Source organism: Cloeon dipterum, chromosome 4 (assembly GCF_949628265.1).
Source record: "Cloeon dipterum chromosome 4, ieCloDipt1.1, whole genome shotgun sequence".
Taxonomy (NCBI): Eukaryota; Metazoa; Arthropoda; class Insecta; order Ephemeroptera; family Baetidae; genus Cloeon; species Cloeon dipterum.
In genome coordinates this window covers 15,667,928-15,685,984 of record NC_088789.1, presented here as the reverse complement: position 1 = coordinate 15,685,984, position 18,057 = coordinate 15,667,928, and the positions used below count along the sequence as shown (strand labels likewise).

Genomic DNA, 18,057 nt, shown 5'->3' with positions numbered 1-18,057 from the left:
GTGGTAAAATTACAATTTTCGCCAAAACTTTTAGTTTTCACCATGCACCCTTTCTTTTTTACCCTATCATACAAAATAATATTAAATATTTCTCGAGACAAGATACCTCTCTTTTATCCCCTCTTTGAAATAATCTTAAGCTCTCTGATGATCAATCGCGTAATATTATATGATTACCATGAATACAATAATAATTCCAAATAGCGGCGGCGCGTTAGCAAAAATGCGATCAGACGTTAAGAATAGACCAAAATCAGAAAAATCCTTATCTCCTTAAAAAGTGAGAAAAAAACCGCGGCTAAAACTACTAAAACTGGCTAAAATCTCGAGCACGGTACAGGAGCGTCATCTCGTAGTCCACAAGACAACACGCGCATGCAGCAGGCAGCACTCTGGCGGTCTGGCGGTCTGGTGATACAAGCCAGTACCTATACCTACCAGCTGACCAGCCCCTGCTCACTCATATGGCGCGAAAATGCGCCAGCTAAGAAGTTCTGCAGCCACACACAGGTGGCAGGTCGATAGCTTTTTAAGCCAATCAGAGGCCGTCTCGGAGTTTGTTGCCTGTTACGCCCACGAAAAACTCCGCACATACGCCCCTCTGCGCCTCCCTCTGCCCGTGGGCGTAACCGGCAACAAACTCCGAGACGGCCTCTGATTGGCTTAAAAAGCTATCGACCTGCCACCTGTGTGTGGCTGCAGAACTTCTTAGCTGGCGCATTTTCGCGCCATATGAGTGAGCAGGGGCTGCAGCTGACTGAGTGAGCGGTGCGTTTGAGAAACAAAATAAAAACATTCATTTCCCACTTCCCACGTGGATAGCCGGTAGCACTGACTTCGACTGGTTTCTCCTTTTTATTTAGTGTTGCTGTTGTTGTCGATGCCTTCGTTGGTCTTTTAGTTTAAAGCACAGCAAAAAATGGCTAGTGGCAAAATTGGTAGCAGCCTCGATGATGCGCGAGCTAAATTTGTTGAGATAATGGGTTCGTTTCGTTCTGACCGCGAACGAAATGATTTTCTGCTATGGATCTCAATGGAGTATGACAATGATAAGTGCAAACCCGGTAAAATAAATTTTTAAATCAAATCATGCATTTATTTAATTTTTCTTTTCAATTGAAGGCTTCTTGAACGAACTTGAAAGTATTAACAAACCGGACATTGACATGAAAATGAATGATATAGCCATGGACATCAGGAAACGAGTGCCTCAATACTCGGTATTCCCTTCAGAAAATCTCGTCGTTCCAACTGTAGGAGAGGTGATGATTTCACAGCATTAAAAAAGTTCAACTAATCTATTATGTATCTTTAGAACAAGGACTGTCTTCCAGAGACAACTGTTCACGTCGATGACTTTTTGTATGATGATAAAGAAGTTGACGCCCTTGTTGAAAGCGGCGAACTCAAGGGGCACTACTGTTTAGACTGTGAGAGCCGAAATACTGCACCATTGAGTAATTTTTCTTTAATCAAAAGATACATTATATTATAGAATTTCATTTTCAGCTTTCATCTCGCATTCTTTGTCAAGAGAAAAATTAAATTTAGTGTTCAATGTAATGCTTCCACCAAACTTCACCAAGAAATCAACATTCGACACTTCCAATAATGATATCCTCTGCTCATGGTATGGGAAATTCTAAAATTTGATCTTAAAATGGATTAGATATATATTTTTAGCATATTAGATGTAGGCTCCCGACTCGGCGCCGCTCTTTATGCTGTGAGTATGACGCTTAAATTATGTAAAATATAATCCTTCAACCATTTGGATCTAGGCTTACTTCTACACCGATGTGCAAAAACTTATTGGAGTAGAGATCAACGCTGATCTATGCAACCTGCAAAAGGAAATATGTGAAAAGTACAATTTGCAGGTATGTCTTGAAAAGTTTCACTTTTTCCCAAGTAGAAGTTTCAACTTTTTAGGATCGCGTCGAGATAATTAATGATGATGTCCTAAATCAAGCCCAAGTGGTGAAGAGCGCACAGCTAATTATCCTGAATAACCCTTTTGAGTTCTTCCTGGAGCCGAGCGAGCAGAAAAAAGTCTGGAGGTTCCTCAAGGAATATATTTCCAAAGGAACTATCTTGATTTGTGTGCCAGCCCTAGAAACCTCATTTGGAAATTTAAATGTAACGCTCTGTTTGTTTGTGCAACCAGCAGTTATTTATTCTTGAACATTACAGATGAAAAGCGAGCTCAAATCTTGGGTGAAGAAGCAAGAGCCATACAATATGTCCGCGATGGAGTCTGACGCTGGTGAAGACTTGGCCAACATGCACATGTATATTGTCTTATAGAAAATTAATTAAAGCAATGCATTCTTTTTAAAAAAGTCAAATGTTTAAAAAAATACCAACAAAATATAATATCTGAACAAATTTGAGCAATAACAAATCAGAACTAACGTAAGAACCCGATAAGTTTGAATATATTGGCAGGGAGTGAGGGATAATTATTCCATTTCCCCTTCTGAGTCGGTCAGTGCCCAGATTTCAGCTTCTTCAGAATTTTTCTGAAGTTCAGACAGGCCTGTGAGGTCCTCCAAGAAGCCAGGTGAGTTGAACACTTGTAGGAGAAAATCGAAGCCCTTGTCCTTGTACTCGTTCAAGATCTAATAATAGGTATTACACAAAATTTAGTTTCGATTGCAACTACTGTTGCTTGTCAGGGCCTTACCAAGGAAGAACACGCAGCACACTGGGGGAATGATCGGGTGGCAGGCAGTATTATCTGGAACTGTGCAAGGTAACCCCTCACTGAATGGGGAAGCAAACCAAGAGGGCTTCCGGAGTCAGCAGCTGACTGTTCTTGGTCAAAACTGGCAGGAGCGTCACCCCTAGAAATTATCAATCATTAGTAATTTAAATGATATTGTAAACATGATCGATTTAACAAAAAAGGTTTGCGTGGGACACTTTTTTATGGTTCTCAAACAATTAACCATACTCAAATACGGTATCGAAATAAATATATGGATAGACAGTCATGTTAAAATCAAATTTTGACCAAAATTGCAGATAACATTTTTTCTGTAGCTATCTTAGAACTGAAGTTATCACCGATTTACTAATATAAAATTTCGAAGGGAAGTATCAAAAAGTGAAATATCCAACATTGACTATCTCCGCAAGTACACCATATTTGAGTATAAAATTAAAGCAACTAAACCTCTCATTTAACCCTACACAGGGTTCGTAGAAACCCACATTTGTACGGAAAAACCAAATGATTTTTCTGAAATTTTGCGCATTTTCCAAAACACATGCATATTTATGGAAGATCAAAAATTCTCAAGATGGATGACTAAAAATATGGATTTTGCAAAATCAGTTTAAATGCCACTGGTTTCACCTAAAGACAAAAAATTTTAACCCATAGTAATTTTCCAAAACGATTTGGCGCGTAACATGACTTTTTCGGGGTTAAATTCAGGAAAACCCCCAAAACCGATGTTATTCCAGCTGGTTTTTACGCAAAAACCCAGTGGTGCATTTTAGCGCATTGCAAAATTGCCAAGCCCTGACCCTATATGTTAAAATCAAAATGGTATTGATGAATTGTTCTCTGGAGTGCCAAGTTACACGCTATTCACTCTATTTTAATCTTATTTTTCCTGTTTTCAGTTCCCATTTAGTGATTAAAAGACCATCAGATTAAACATTTGAAAATTCACTGAAAATTAATTATCACTCTTACCTAAGAGGGTGCTGCAAAACTGACACAAGAAGTTCAGCGGCAAGAGCTGCCGCTATTTGAGACACGCCTGGTCGGACGACAGTGCACTGTTGGTCAAGTGATCTTTGCAGCATGCTCTGAAAGATACCAAGCTAAGGTCGGCATTGCTGTTGCCTAGCGAAATTTATTAAAACTTGCATTCCGAGGGGCAACAACGTCATTGCAGAAGTAGCAACCAAGGTCGTGGCCGTCAATGGTTTTCTGTTTTGACGGGGTAGAAGGAGAGGAGTCCTTGGCAGGGTCAGCACTTGCTTGCAGGACGCCATGTCTCATTACAAGGAATGAATCAAAGCCCAAAGCAGCATTGATGACCAGCTACAGAAAATTGGTTATTGGAATACATTTTGGGAGAATGAGAGAGAGCTTGCCTTGTTGTGGTTTTTCCCAAGCATGGTGGGCAACCATCTACTCTCCCTGCTGTCAGTCAGCAGAAAGATGGCTTCGTGGCTAGAGATCAACTCTTCTAGTCGTTGAACCGTCTTTTTGACTTCTTCATGCTGACTTTCAGTAATAGAATGGCCAGGCATTGGTATGTCAAGTTGAATTCCTTGAGCGTCCTAAGAAATAACACAAGATCATAACAAAATTATATTCACTGCTTACAACTCGATTCACTTACAACTCCAGGAAATATCTCTAGCAGAGACTCAGCAGCTGCTTTCGCCTTTAGAGCTCCAGCACCTAAGCAGTGCTTGTGCAGAAACAGCGACTGACGCACAGGATTGGAATAGCTCACATTGCCGCAATCGACGAAAGAGATTTTTCTGACGCCCCAACCCTTCAAATGCAACCAATATTAATTGCCGAAAAAAATATTCAAATAAATACATTACCATCAAAACTCTTGCTACCGCACAGCCCAGGGTTCCAGCCCCAAGAAGCAAGCAACTGCAATTTTTGATCACCTCTAAGTCAATCTGGGGCAAAAGCCTCCATTTCATCAGCTTCAGATTCAAGTCCACTGCACACTCGGCCAACCTGAGAGTGAGTTGAATTAAAGAGTGATTCATTTGAAATTTAAATATTTATGCACCTCCCTGGATCCATGGTTTTGCTCAGATTAGCTACCCTGGGGCCAAATTTGGATCGTTCGTTCCTCTCCCATCCAACCCACTGCGTTTCAATTTCTGTCTCCTTGCTCAACTGAACTTCAAGGTAGACGCTGTTGCTGGCAGCAATCTTTTCTTGTTCAGAGCTTGACAGTCTCAAACAAATAACTTCAATTTTGATCTTCTTCCCAACCAGGTCAGGCCTGCCAGGAAGACAAAAATACTAAAAATTTGGCATACTTTAACTGTTTACGTTTACCATCTGATGGACGCTACTTTCAAAAGGGTTCTAAGAGGCCATCCAGGCGTATCTGGTAGATAACCCGGATCTAAAAATCCTAAGAATACACGAGATCCAGTTGAACAGAGCTGCCCATACATATCAAAAGGCAGAATTTCCAGAGAGTCATCGTCATTTAATTTAACTGTGAAGTGTTGTCCACTTTTCTGCGTCAAGTAGTTTAAGAGAGCGATCTAAAAATGTTTTATGAGTTACTTTTTGTTTTACATTATTTAAATTTATACCTGCTCGCCAGAGAGAATGTTTGAAATGGGAACAGGTTCCTTGGTAATGAGCGCAGGCGGACCCTTCGGTGCGATGAAGGCAAGCCAATAGTAAAAGTGGTACTTCTTTAAGTCCTAAAATAGATTACACTAATATGAGCTAACAATTGGGCGAGTGTGATTTCTCCATACAGCAAAGCAAATCAAGATGAATTTCCCCAGCGCAATGTTTGGATCGATCTCATCATTCCAACTTGTCTCCAAATCTTTGCCGTGCTTCTTGATAATTTCCATTTTGTCGCAATCCTTAAAGGACTCAATTGTATTAAAGTTGACGAGTACACCTCTCATTGGTTGTTTACTTTGACTGAACTGAGGAATTCTGGAATAATGAAATTTATAATGTCAGCACACAAATATTGTGTTAAGTAAAAATATTATCATACATACTCATTGAATGCAGAATAGTCGATCAAAAATTTGCTAGAAGACTCGTTGTGGGCAAAAGTGCCCCAAATAGTGCGCTCTTTTTCTTCTAGCATGTCTTCATCGAGTTTTATTTGGTTCAATTTGTGCCAAAAGGTACAATCGACCGAAGACTCGAACGGAGAAAATTGCAACATCTTACTTTCTGTCATGGCTCTAACAGATCTGCAAAAGTAAGACAATTTTCAATGCGCCATCATCCAAATCAGCAAATGTATAACATTATTAGCAAATTTTAAATACAAAATTCAGCTGTTCAACGTTCAACATTATGTATGAACAATACCATTCGTTACTATTTGTCGCTAGATGATGGTTTGCTTTGCTCGGAACAACCGTTTTATTTGATAGCTTTCTATCAAATTATTTGTAATGGTCTTAATAATATCTACAATGGCTATACCAACCAATAAACGTCTTTTAAATAATACAGTAATCAGCTGTAAATTCTTTGATTTAGAGAGAGGGGAAAAGTAAACACAATTATTGACGCGCCTTGCTCAAGTCAGTGCTTCACTCTCCTTACTTCACTTGAAATCCAGAGTTGACAATCCATCAGCTGCGGCCTCAAAGTTGTAAAAAATAGGGGCGTGGCAACCAGCAACTAGCTGCGTTTTTACTTCGACGCACGGCGCGAACCATAAAAATCGATCTCTCTTATTGACTTTAATCTCCAAGCATGTTCAATATAATTTTTATGTAAATGGTTTGCACCTGAACGCAAATTTCACAAGTTGACATAACAAACAGAAGAGTTCAGCATAAATTTTGATTGGTTTGAAACATGTCCAAATTAATCTCTACAGTTAAATAATATTATTTTCAAACGTGGGGATTAGTAAAAATATTTTTTGAACGCCAATTAATGGCTTTTGATAATATATTTAATTTTTTTATAAGAGACATAAAATATACTTGAGCCACTTGAGCATAGAAATTTAGAAAAAACCTTTCACTTCTTGGAAAACGAGTTTATTTGAAAACCAAATTCAATGATCATTTCTTGTACTTCCAGGGCATTCTTGATTGAGATCATTTTCATCTTCAAATTGCGTGCCACACCATATGCAGTAAAAATATGTTCTTCTTAAATATAGCGTCAACATTTCCAGCTGCTCTTCTGGCTAAAATTGATATCAAAGAATGAAAACAAAGGCTAAAAATATTAATTTAAAAGTACCTCTAATTGTTCTTCTTCCTCCTCCTCCTCCTTTTCCTCTTCTTCCAAATCTTTCTCCTCGGTTTCTACATCTTCTGCATTTTCCTTTATCTTCTCTCTCCAAAACCAAGGATATGGGGGACTTTCGATGCTCTATAAACAAATTTTAGTAAAGATCTCGGTTTGGAAATTCAAATATTTGAATACATTTTTCAAGTCCAGATTCTCGCATGTGATTTGACTGAGTCGGAGGTCCTTAAGCGCCGCTTTGGAGGAAAACTTTGAGCTCAACTGGCTTCGGTAGTCAGACAGTTTATCTAATCTATTAGCCTTGATTTTGATTTTTCGTTTCTCAACTTCCCTTAGCGCAGCCTCCCGGCCAAGACCTTGTCGATCTGTCTTCAGGACAACTGGCACTGGTTCAGTTCTGCCACTTGAACTACTTTTCCCAATTGAAGTTCCTGTAAAACAAATATTATAAATTAATAATTTCTTATAGTTAATAAATCTACAATCGCTATAATCTTAAACCACCACGACACGTCTCAGTATAATGTCATTCTTATGGGAAAAACGAGGAGTGTAAGTAAGAGAGAAAAATGTTTTATAAAATGTAATGAATTACATTAAAATTAAATTTAAAGTTAAAATGCAAATACATTACACACACGCGTTGCTACATGTCTTAAACTAGAGAGCATACCTGGCTTGTATCCCATTTTCTGCAGGAGTGCAAATCCTTTATTCTCCTCGCCGATGGGTTTTTCAAGGCCCTCTTCCCGTCGTTCTGCCTCAAGTCGACCTCTTTTTGGATTGCGCAGACGGTTCTCAAAATCCTTTTCCGATTTTCTCTTCTCCAGCTCTTGATTCCTTTGGGCTGAATGCTTGAAAGTTAGACCTGGCCGTACATCGTTTTTCGCACTATAGACATTACACACAATCCATAAAATCATTGCCAATTTAAAAATTAATCGCTACTGAAGTTATGCTCACCATGCATTAAGAATCGCTTCAGACATGTAATCATCCTCTTCATCAGACATTATTTATAATCTTTAGGACCTTAATAAATTTATCTAATAATATTCCATTCAAGACGCTTGAGGCTTGAGATTGTTTTGGTTTAGTCCGGCCCGTGGTGGGTTACGCCCCTCAAATTTCCCGTCATGCGTGTTGAGAACAGCCGGTCAAAGTATGTATAGGCATCTTGCGCAGCACTTTTGTAATGCACGTTGCATAGCTCTAAAATCGTAAGGAGGCTTCAAAATCATTGCCTCATATTAATGAATGTATTTCTTTACTATTCGATAAATATGTACTCTAACTTCAAAGGTTGGTCCACAGTCCGTGGATTTTATCCAATTTACGAACAATATCGATGGAGTTTATTTTGCAGATTTATTGGAATCCTCAAACACAAAAAAAATAAGAGTTGGGCGGTAACCTTATAAAAATGAGAATAATGCTTTTAACAGAGTATACACAATGATTATTTTATTTGATATCTTTAGAGGGGTGCACAGTAAATTAAACAATTATTATATGCATGCCAACACAGGAAACATCTCTGTAAATTGCCATAATACTGAATACACACTGTAGGTTGACACAGCAGAATAAAGATTGTTTGGATAAAATTTTAATTTCATCTTTCCTCGGAATCACGATAATTAAGAGCGTCTCAGCTCAACTTTAACGTTTCACACATTTTACATGAAATATAAAATGCCAACTTTAAAGTATATCCAAATAACACTTGTTGGACGCACATGAAAATATAAAAGGGCCACTGCTCTCGCGCGTATGCAAATCTTTTATTTGGCTTCGCGGCTGCGGTGGCGGTGGCCAGGGAGGAGACAGAGAGAAAAGGATTTATGAAAGTTAAACACCAGCTTGGCAGATATAGAACCTCGCGTATATAAAGTAAGTGCGACCACGTGAAATAAGAGTTCTTTGCTCTGTGGTACCGCACAGAGTTATTATTCACTTTTACTCATTTCAAACTCGCCATAGCGCTGAAACGCCCACACGCTTATTACACACTCACACATGGACAAAAGTAGCTCCGATAAAACATGATTCCACCGACGGAATGCTCTGCGATTATATTCCAAAGCATCGTTTAAGTTTTCATCAGCTAACATTGCGTTTTATTTAACTTTACGATGAGAAATGCTGTTAATGTTTTTGTTACACTGCTTTAACACATAAAAAAGTTCCTGCTTTTTTAAACGTTCCGTTTTTCCAGCTCTACAATTTACCAATTAAAACGTAAGGGTCGGCCTTTCTATCTTGCGTCCAATCAGACTGTTTTCAAGAGCGGTGCGCAACAGCCACAAAAATAACGATCGTTTCAAAAACCCGCCATTGTACACACGCACTCCTGCTTCCTGTGGGACTCAAGGACTCGCTCCCCGGGACCGCTTTACAAGTAATATCACATTAAGAGAGTCATCAATCTTAACAATTAGGCCAGTAACAAACTCGGAGCTATACAAAAAGATTTTGATTTGGCTCTACATGGACACGACACTCGCGAGCAGCAGCAGCATCAGTAGCTGCCCGGTCGCCGCACCCGCGGAGCCAGCACCCGCGGCCGCCTCCACGAGTTCGGCCTCGGTCGTGACCTCTGGCCGCGGCTCGTCCTGCACGTTATCCTCGATGCTGGGCGGCGGCTTCGGCACGACCACCACCGTCTTCGAGTGGCTGTTGCTCCACGCGCGCTTGGTGCTGTAGTAGCTGGCGCCGCGCGTCACGTTCAACAGCACCATGCCGTCGGCCATGCCCCGCGGACTGCGTACCACGAACAGGTACTCGCCAGCGTGCTCCAGGTAAACGCCGGGGATGGTCAGAGCGGCCCGTCGGCAGTGCGCCGAGTCTCCTTCCTGAGAAAAACAACAAATTTACTCATCAGGCGGGTGGCATTTTACGATAGTAAATAGTTGAAGGAATGGCTTTTCAACCAGTTTTACGATTTTTCATTTCACAAAAAGCTTTGACTATGTGTCTTATAATTAGGGCTGTGAATCTTTTAGTTGGAGGAAGGCTCTGAAGGCCAAATTTCCTGAAGCTAGGCTGTTATTTTCCATTTTCATAGATATTTACCAATTTTATTAGTGTGTGTTAACCAAGGATTCTCAAAATGTTCTAAGCCATTTATAACCGAATGACAGCAGTAGGCCTATAAATGTTCAATACAACGAAAACTTGGACCCGAATCAAAGTCTCATATAATTAGCAATACCTTTCAGTTTTCTTTAAGTTTTTAGACAATTCCATGGTCTCGGTCAATTTACAATAGGATTGAATCATTTTTTCGGACAAAGGCCAGTCATTCGATTTCCGATTTGTTCAGAAAAATTCCGGATCACCCTTTACGGACAAATTACATCACCAAAGTATGGGAATATATACTGAATACCTTCTAACCACCTCAAGGCAATCAGCTTTAAAACTCCCAACTATAATTATCAAGGTGAATGCATGATTTCATGAGCAATTTCACCTTTACCATCACACATCTTAAGACCTCACAAATCAATTATTAGAACCTAATTAAAAAAGTCTTCGCTTGCCTCAAAAGCAAAACATTGATTTGCGGTCGGCACATATAATGGCGGTGCTTTTACCTTACAATTAGCTCACCAGATCAAACTACTTGCCAAACAAACCCAACCTGAATTTGATTTTGAATCACACACGCGCCACATGGAGTGCGGACATTCTGGAATAATCGTTTTAACAAGCCGCAAAACCACAAAGCCGTCGAGCAGCCGAAAATTCAGATTTAATCAAATTGCGCAGAGACCGCGTGCCCAATGTTCAGTAGCAAAAAGCGCCGAGTGACGCCGGCAGCGAGAATTGTGTGTTTTCGTTTTCAGCCCCTTGTTTGCAAATCAAGCTGTGCGAGAGCGTTGCGTGCGAATGTCACAGATTTATCTTCCCACTTCAGCACAATCGTGCAGCAGCAGGACAGCCAGTTTCTGCGGCGCACAAAACACATACACACACACAAAGCGTGATTAAAACAATCAGCCCATTCATTGTTGTGCCGACGCGGATCCGATGGAGCAATTAGAGTTTCGAGTGAGGCGCTCCGCACGCGCGCGGTTATTATTTGATTACAACGCCGGCGGTGCATCTAGAACGTGCGCTCATTAAATTTGTACACCAACTCGCATGTCGGCCCCAACATCCAGTTGGATTTGCATTTCGAGCCGAGTGATAGAGTTCATTAATTAGGCCGCTAATTAACATCAAGGGGCTGCCTGATTTATGAGCGCAATTACGTCAAAGCTGCAGCGATGCTCTAGGGAGCGGGATTTGCCCGAGCGGCACAGAGTGGCTCATTAAAAAATTGCGACGCTCGAGATGGGCGGATGAGCGAGCGGCAGGTAATTGGATTTGTATTTTTAAATTCTGATCAGAAGATCACGCACCGTGGAACACAATGAGAGACTGCACATTTATGGTCGGGATTTTTGCTAATGAAGCGGCGGCGAGAGAGGAAGAACTCATAACAACAGATTGATTTCAGTGATGCGTGGCGTAAACGCAATCAACTAATGAAGTCACTATTTGGGGGAATTGCGCAATTAAAACTTCCTGTAATTAAATTTTTTCAATATATTTGTATAAATCATTTCTAAAATAATGATAACACTCTTGACACGTAACACACTCGAGACTTTCATTTTAAGCACTCTGTCTGCACCAAAAATTCATTAAGGAGATCATTAATTATGCAACCGGGTCAACACTGCTGCAAAGCAGGTTGCATAACTTGCTAATGAATGGAAGAGACTGAAAGCATTGCTGAAAAATCTGAATGCTCTGCAAATATTTTTTTATTTTACGGTTGGCTGAATTTTAGGTCAAGCGCAAAATTTCCCCTACCAGCGACCCTGATCTACAACACAATGGACCCGTTCTTAGTGTGGGTAACGTAACATTGTTGGGACGCTCTGATACGCTCGCTTGCTGTTCCGGGTGGAGATTTCATTAATTACATGTTGCTTGACAAACACAACCTGGTCCGCAGATTATATTGAGTTAGTTATCTCCCCCTCAATCCCCACACATCTCTCTCTCTCTCTCTCTCTCTCTCTCTCTCTCTCTCTCTCTCTCTCTCTCTCTCTCTCTCTCTCTCTCGTCCTAGATAACCATTGTTGCGTGCAGCTAATTTGACTGGCGGGAGAGAACAATGGCGGGCACAGCAGCATGTTGTGTCTTTAGATTATTAATTTGCATGCGGACGTTGGACAGAATTTAAGGTGTCAAAAATTCGTACCGTGACGTTTTGTGCGATGTAGCCTCCGCCCTCCTGGCCGGGACGCAGCGCAACGGTCGGCGTGAGCCAGAAGGCGTGAGTGGCCTCGGGGTTGGCGCAGAACTCGACCGACAGTGACAACTGGCTACCGCCGACTGCGGTCAGGTTTCTTCTAATCGGGTATACCACTGGCTGACCTGGAATAAAATTTGTTCCATTTTAAAAAAAATCCAATGAAAAGAGCAAACAATTAAAAAGTAAAGTTTTCAAGCACGAATTAAAAACATCAGTAAACAACATCATATCATAAATATTTTTTTTAAGAATTGAACTCATTTTTGATAAACATGAATTAGTTGGAAATTTAATCAATATTCTGAACATGTTTTCTTTGTGATTGAGTGTTACAAAAGTTACACAGCCTCTATAACAAACTTTTGTATGGACAGGATCCAGATTATGAGCAAGGCAGCATAGTGTTAAAAAATATTAAATAAAGCACAGCACAGCTGTGCGTGCTGGACACGATCAGAACACGCGATTTAAATGGTCCAAAAATGTGAATTATACCTATTCGGAAAAACGTAATGTGTGCAAAATTGACTTCAAATTTGTGTTTCTTGAGATCATAAACAAGAGAATCGACACCAAGAATGGCCTAAATCAACTCTGACAAAAAACTCACTCCCTGGGGTGGAAGTTATTTTGACCCTCTTAAAACCTCTAAATTAATCAAGGAGGATTACATTAAGACCGAATTTGTGGATTTGTGAGATGCGGGAAAACTACTTACGGAAAATATTAAGCCAATTTTTGCTGAGTATCAAATTGTTATGTCGCATAATGTACATTAGTTTCCTTAACTTTAGTTTACAATTATTTGCCTAGTTTGCAACGCAAATGATTAATTAAATTGAACGAGAACCCTTTGTTTGAAGTCCAAAATGAAACATGTAGATATATATCGGACACACAACAAAATTGAATTGCAACATCATCACATCTAATGGTAACAAAAACAATTTTATCTCTCGACATGTGTTTATGTAATGACAATTTGATAATTTTAATTTAAAAAGCAGCCACACACACGCACAATGCGCCTCCGTTTGTTTATTGTTCATCGGCAACGCAAAACAATTCCCTCCCACATGGTAATGTGCACAAACAGACACTCTCGCGAGCGAGCGAGTGAGCGCAATTACAATAATGCCGTTGGCTGATAAAAGTAAAAATGACAAAAGTGTGCAATCAAGGGTGTACAATGGCTCGTTCCCCCACGGTGCAGATAGTGAGCGCGCTGGCTGGTTGAGGGTAAATATCATTACTATTGTTATGGTTGAAGCAGCGATAAAAAGGCTGGAATCGCCATTATCATCTAGGCATCGCACGAAAGCGGCGCCCGGCTATCAGCGTTGGCATTAGAATAATTACACACACACACATGTGGGTCATCGATGCGCGGCCACTCTCTGGAAATTCAATAAGCCGCTCGTGTCGCTCGCGCTTTTTCCACGCATCAATTGGCCCGGCCGCTTTATTGCCTATCGCGATTAACCCTAAATCATGTAATTGCATTTTCCTCTGCTCCAGCTTCTTGTCTCGCGCGGCTCGTATCGCGCCATCGGCCCCCAGCAGTCAGACTGAACGTCAGCCCAGGTGATTGATTGCCCCTCATAGCGGCCGAATATCGCCCGAAATGATCAATCCTGCCCGCACCGGCCCCTTGCTCCCGACCGGTATTTCCATTGGTTTTTCGGATTACGTGTACTCGACGCTGCAAACCTCTCTCCCTGCACAGGAGAGATGGAATGCGGCACGAGGGGTCCGCAGACACGGGAATTTTTTGTGCCGTGTGTGAGTTTGTTGTCAGTTTCGCTGATCGCATTAGACATATTTTTTGCTCATTGCCAGTATTATTGGAATTTTTATTGCGCTCCAACCTTGAGGACGGCACTGAATATCGAGCGGAAAAACATTTTGTTGGATTTGATTCAAAGCAGAACAAAAATAATTACGGTCTCAATTGTCTTTGTCTTTTTTTTTACCACCCCTCTATCACAAAGGTGTGCGGATTTCCGGTCCTGGTCGGCTGCGGATTTCTATGTCAGTTTGAACCTTAAACAGCAAACACAACCTTCTTCACATAGGATGTGCTTGCTTTGTCTTCTCATCCAAGTTATGGTGAATTTAGGATGTTGAATTGATTCTGTGATTTTTCTCCTTGCGAAATTCTTAAATTTCTCGGCCTTACGGTACAAGCAAATACGAAATTTTCACTTTCATCACGGGAATTTATCCATTTTTTTAGTATTTATCATTCTTAATTGGTCCAGGCAAAATTCCATAACCTCCCACGTGAACGGGTTAAATTGGAATATTGACATCGATTATTAAAAAACAACAATGGAAACTATTGAATAAAAAATATTAACAAAAGAAAACTATTAAACAAACATTTTTTAAAAGCAATAGGTTTACAAACATGTTTAGCAGCTTGAATTATCTACTTATTATTATTTATTTATTTTTAAATAAATTTGACTTCAAAATTTGTAAAATGAAGATCATCAAGGTATGATTGGTAAATCGAGCTAACCGGTAATATGACAGAAATAAAACTAGCTTTTTTGTTAATTGAAGCTTGCTTTGATACACGTGATGAGTGATGATGAATAGAAATCATCCAACAATTAAGCAACACTCTAGGTTTTAATCTGTTGTCCTTAAAATTTTTAACATTTGCAACTAACGTTTAAAGTGGAATGATACTGGGCAACAATTGAAAATTATTTAAATTGTTGGATGCCTCAAACAATTGACCAATAAACAATTTGTTCAACAATTTGCAATAATAAAAAATGACCTTTCTACAATAAAAATTCGAATTTTGCCAATTTTCTCCAAAATTTACAGTGCTTGAATATATTTTCTTAGCATATTCCGATTCCTCTCGTCGAGATCTGTCCAATTGTGTATGCCACTTATTGGGGAATCTCTTGGTTTTGAAATTAAATCGGATTTCAAGTAAGGAGACAGCCATTACCATTTGAAAAGCACGGTAACTTTCCAACCAATTTTCTCAAAAAATTACAGCGCTCCTTAGGTCAATTTAGGCTTTAACTGAATCCTAACGGATGAGTTTATGCATTCGCAACAAGCATTTTACAGGCTTTTCCAGTATCATTCCTCTTTAAATTTAATATGATTTGAATTTTCTAAAGTATAAATTTATTTAAGATTCAAATGCCATTTACATGTTCTGTTAAATGTTATTTGGACTGAATATTCACAGCGAACATTCGATCTATTAAACTCTTACCTGTGACGACCAGTTCGATGTCCTGCGGCGGGGTGAGCATGGCTTTGCGTTCGGCCACGAGCGGATCTGGCTTTTCAGGGGCGACGCATCTGTAGGCACCGGCCTCCTGGTAGAGGACGCTGTCCAGACGCAGCTGAGGCCCTGCCCCCACAGCCTCCAGCCGGTTGCCGCTGAGTCGGCCCCAGCAGTTAGGCCCCGTGGTGCTGACCCCACTGTCCCCGCAGTCCAGGGTCACGCCGCCGCCGAGGGCCACCTCCACCTGGCGCGGGGGTTGTTTGGTGAAAACCTCCTCGTCTGCGGCAGAAAGAGCGAAAATTAGCAATTCACATTTCTGCTGCGCCCTGTAATTGGGCTTGAATTATGGCGAAAAGTTTTAATCGAAAATAAAATGGAATTGGAATTGCGAATTTGTGTGAATAGCGAGCGAGCAGCGACGGTGGTGATGGAAAAGTTTGCGCCACGCTCAACTTTCCTCGAGGAATGCTTAGCATTTCCTCTCTGTGTGTGTTTGTACGCCCGACAGCTCAGGGTAAAAATGCGATGTAATTATTATTCATGGAGCCGCGTCTTTTATTACCACGCCAAAGAGACTGAGCCAGCAACAAACACGAGGATTTTCGAGAAATGCAGCCGCCGGCTTAGTGGCGAGATGGAAAATAAACACGCCGGTAAAAGAGCTGGAAAAACTGCAAATGCGATTTTCCTCTTTCTCTGTGCCTGCAATTTTCACAAAACCCGGTGATTGCGATGCAACCCGCGCAGCAGCGGCCACAAGCCGGTTGCATAACTCGATTGTTGCTGTTTGCACGGTGCAATATCGCGCTATTGTTGTTGTTGTTATTTAGTTTAGTCGGCGCAACGCGGATTGCACAAGCCCTGATTGCAATCCCTGTAATTTTCCCTCCTACCGTCTGATCCGCCCACCCACCCGCCTACACAACGCCAAACAAACATGGAAACTGCAAAAGCAAACGAGTAAGAATACCGAGGAGCGTAATTTCGCAAAGAGATCAAATACCGGCGGGGAAGCTCGGGTGAAAATTCCCAAGGCAAACACAGTGCTGTACACTGGCAGGTATGAGTTATTTTCTCGTAAAGTCGACGAGCAAAATTACCCGGCATTTTAATTACATGCAGAGAAACACATGCAAAACAGGCCGTAAATTAGCCGGGCCGCCGGCAAAGTCGCGTACGTGTGCACGTACGGCGGTGTAATAATAATTATTATTATTGCCCCCCGAAGCAGCAGAGAGTTGTGCTACAAATGATATATGAAGTGAAATCATGCACATGCAAAGAAAACGCGCTTTGCCTCGGCTGCTCTTATTCGGCTGAGAGCGCACGGGCACGATGGGTATTACGTTGCGCCGTAAATTACGAAACGCCGGCGATTCTGGTTGCGCGCATGCAAGTACGTCTGCTCGAGGGTTTTGCATACATTCTTGCACTCGCAGCTATTGATCCTTGCAGACAGGACTTGAATGCGAATACAGTAGACTGCCGCTTTTTCTTTTATTTAAAGTGCAAAGAGTGTGAAATGTGCGCTTGAATGCGGTTTCATAAATAATCAATGATGAGAAACTCTCGACTGCAAGTTGAGTAATCGTTTTTTATGTTGAATTAATTTACTCAGAATTAAATTCAACACAAATTTTACTGTAAGTTTCGAATTTACTCATTTTTATAAAATTGTAAATTAAAATGATCTGAACAAATTTACGACTAAAAATTGAATTCAGTTTTACATATTTTTAAAAATAGCGTTTTTTCTTAAAAATAAAGAATAGGGTGTATTCTGATATGCATGAATTGGCACACAGTGATTTATTTCTGCTGGCTAATAGACTGCTTTCTGTTTTTGTATTTCTGAATAGCATTGCTTTCCGTATAATTGCGATTTGAAAATCCAAGCGATATTTGGGGGTTGAATGCGGGCTAATTTGCGCCTACAATCAATAATTTTGCATTGCAATGACGATTCCAATCCGATTAGCGAGGGTTGCGAAGGCTTTCTGACTCGCTTCTTGCTGGTTTGCACCTTTTGGCATGCGTATAAATGAATTTCAAGGGAGAAATGTCTAGCGTTTTAATTAGATACCCCGGTACGGGGGCAATAACACTAGAAGTTCCTTTTCTGGAATGTTCACCCTCCAATGAGGCTCATAAACCCATTGGATATTATTGGATTGGGACAAGAAGCTTTCGTTAGTTGTTTTCAGGGGTTCGTCCAACTCGAAAGAGGCGAACCGATATTGTATTTTTATAAATTCTAAGCTTTAAATCTCTTAAACTAATAACCATTAGTTCAGTAACACCCCCTTCAAAAGGTCATGAAGAATTGAAATGGAATCTCATTTGCTAAGGCTTTAAAAACTGGCAAAGTTTTACTTTTGAAAATTTGTAAAAAAAAAGTGACACATCGCTAGGAGCGTAAGTGAGGACTTTTGTAAAAACTGAAACAAAGAACAGCAATTTTTAGTTTCTTAATCTCAAACTGCGAGTGCCACGTCTATAAGAACCTTA

At 40.5% G+C, this 18,057-nt stretch overlaps 4 protein-coding genes across 5 annotated transcripts in view; 1 reads left to right on the top strand and 3 right to left on the bottom strand.

Moving 5' to 3' along the window:
• The first annotated feature begins 834 nt into the window (after positions 1 to 834).
• LOC135944286 (uncharacterized) lies at positions 835 to 2,342 on the top strand. Its single transcript, XM_065491127.1, has 8 exons — positions 835 to 1,064; positions 1,123 to 1,262; positions 1,316 to 1,457; positions 1,510 to 1,630; positions 1,684 to 1,726; positions 1,782 to 1,880; positions 1,933 to 2,139; positions 2,194 to 2,342. Exons 1-8 carry the CDS (start codon positions 920 to 922, stop codon positions 2,305 to 2,307), a joined length of 1,011 nt encoding a protein of 336 aa, XP_065347199.1. The 5' UTR covers positions 835 to 919; the 3' UTR covers positions 2,308 to 2,342.
• On the bottom strand, positions 2,151 to 6,270 carry Atg7 (Autophagy-related 7). Of its 2 annotated transcripts, none has more exons than XM_065491108.1 (13): positions 6,192 to 6,270; positions 5,749 to 5,949; positions 5,491 to 5,680; positions 5,320 to 5,433; positions 5,054 to 5,268; positions 4,779 to 4,997; positions 4,579 to 4,723; positions 4,365 to 4,523; positions 4,114 to 4,302; positions 3,884 to 4,060; positions 3,707 to 3,822; positions 2,687 to 2,846; positions 2,151 to 2,621 (listed from the first exon to the last, which is right to left on the bottom strand). In XM_065491108.1, exons 2-13 carry the CDS (start codon positions 5,934 to 5,936, stop codon positions 2,463 to 2,465), a joined length of 2,031 nt encoding a protein of 676 aa, XP_065347180.1. In that variant the 5' UTR covers positions 5,937 to 5,949; positions 6,192 to 6,270; the 3' UTR covers positions 2,151 to 2,462. The 2 variants fall into 2 exon arrangements, with proteins under 2 accessions (XP_065347180.1, XP_065347179.1); XM_065491107.1 differs by lacking the exon at positions 6,192 to 6,270 and adding an exon at positions 6,071 to 6,089.
• Positions 6,271 to 6,740: 470 nt separating this feature from the next.
• LOC135942272 (G patch domain-containing protein 11) lies at positions 6,741 to 8,074 on the bottom strand. The gene is made up of 5 exons (XM_065488291.1): positions 7,937 to 8,074; positions 7,647 to 7,864; positions 7,151 to 7,404; positions 6,965 to 7,096; positions 6,741 to 6,908 (listed from the first exon to the last, which is right to left on the bottom strand). Exons 1-5 carry the CDS (start codon positions 7,984 to 7,986, stop codon positions 6,774 to 6,776), a joined length of 789 nt encoding a protein of 262 aa, XP_065344363.1. The 5' UTR covers positions 7,987 to 8,074; the 3' UTR covers positions 6,741 to 6,773.
• A 330-nt stretch (positions 8,075 to 8,404) lies between these two features.
• The window catches only part of LOC135944277 (MAM domain-containing glycosylphosphatidylinositol anchor protein 1-like), a 68,724-nt gene continuing 59,071 nt past the window's right edge, over positions 8,405 to 18,057 (bottom strand). The window contains exons 6-8 of the mRNA XM_065491113.1: positions 15,535 to 15,828; positions 12,234 to 12,409; positions 8,405 to 9,828 (exon numbers count right to left, since the gene is read on the bottom strand). Of these exons, the coding sequence (XP_065347185.1) occupies positions 9,460 to 9,828; positions 12,234 to 12,409; positions 15,535 to 15,828 (839 nt within the window). The 3' untranslated portion in view covers positions 8,405 to 9,459. The remainder of the gene's footprint in view (positions 9,829 to 12,233; positions 12,410 to 15,534; positions 15,829 to 18,057) is intronic.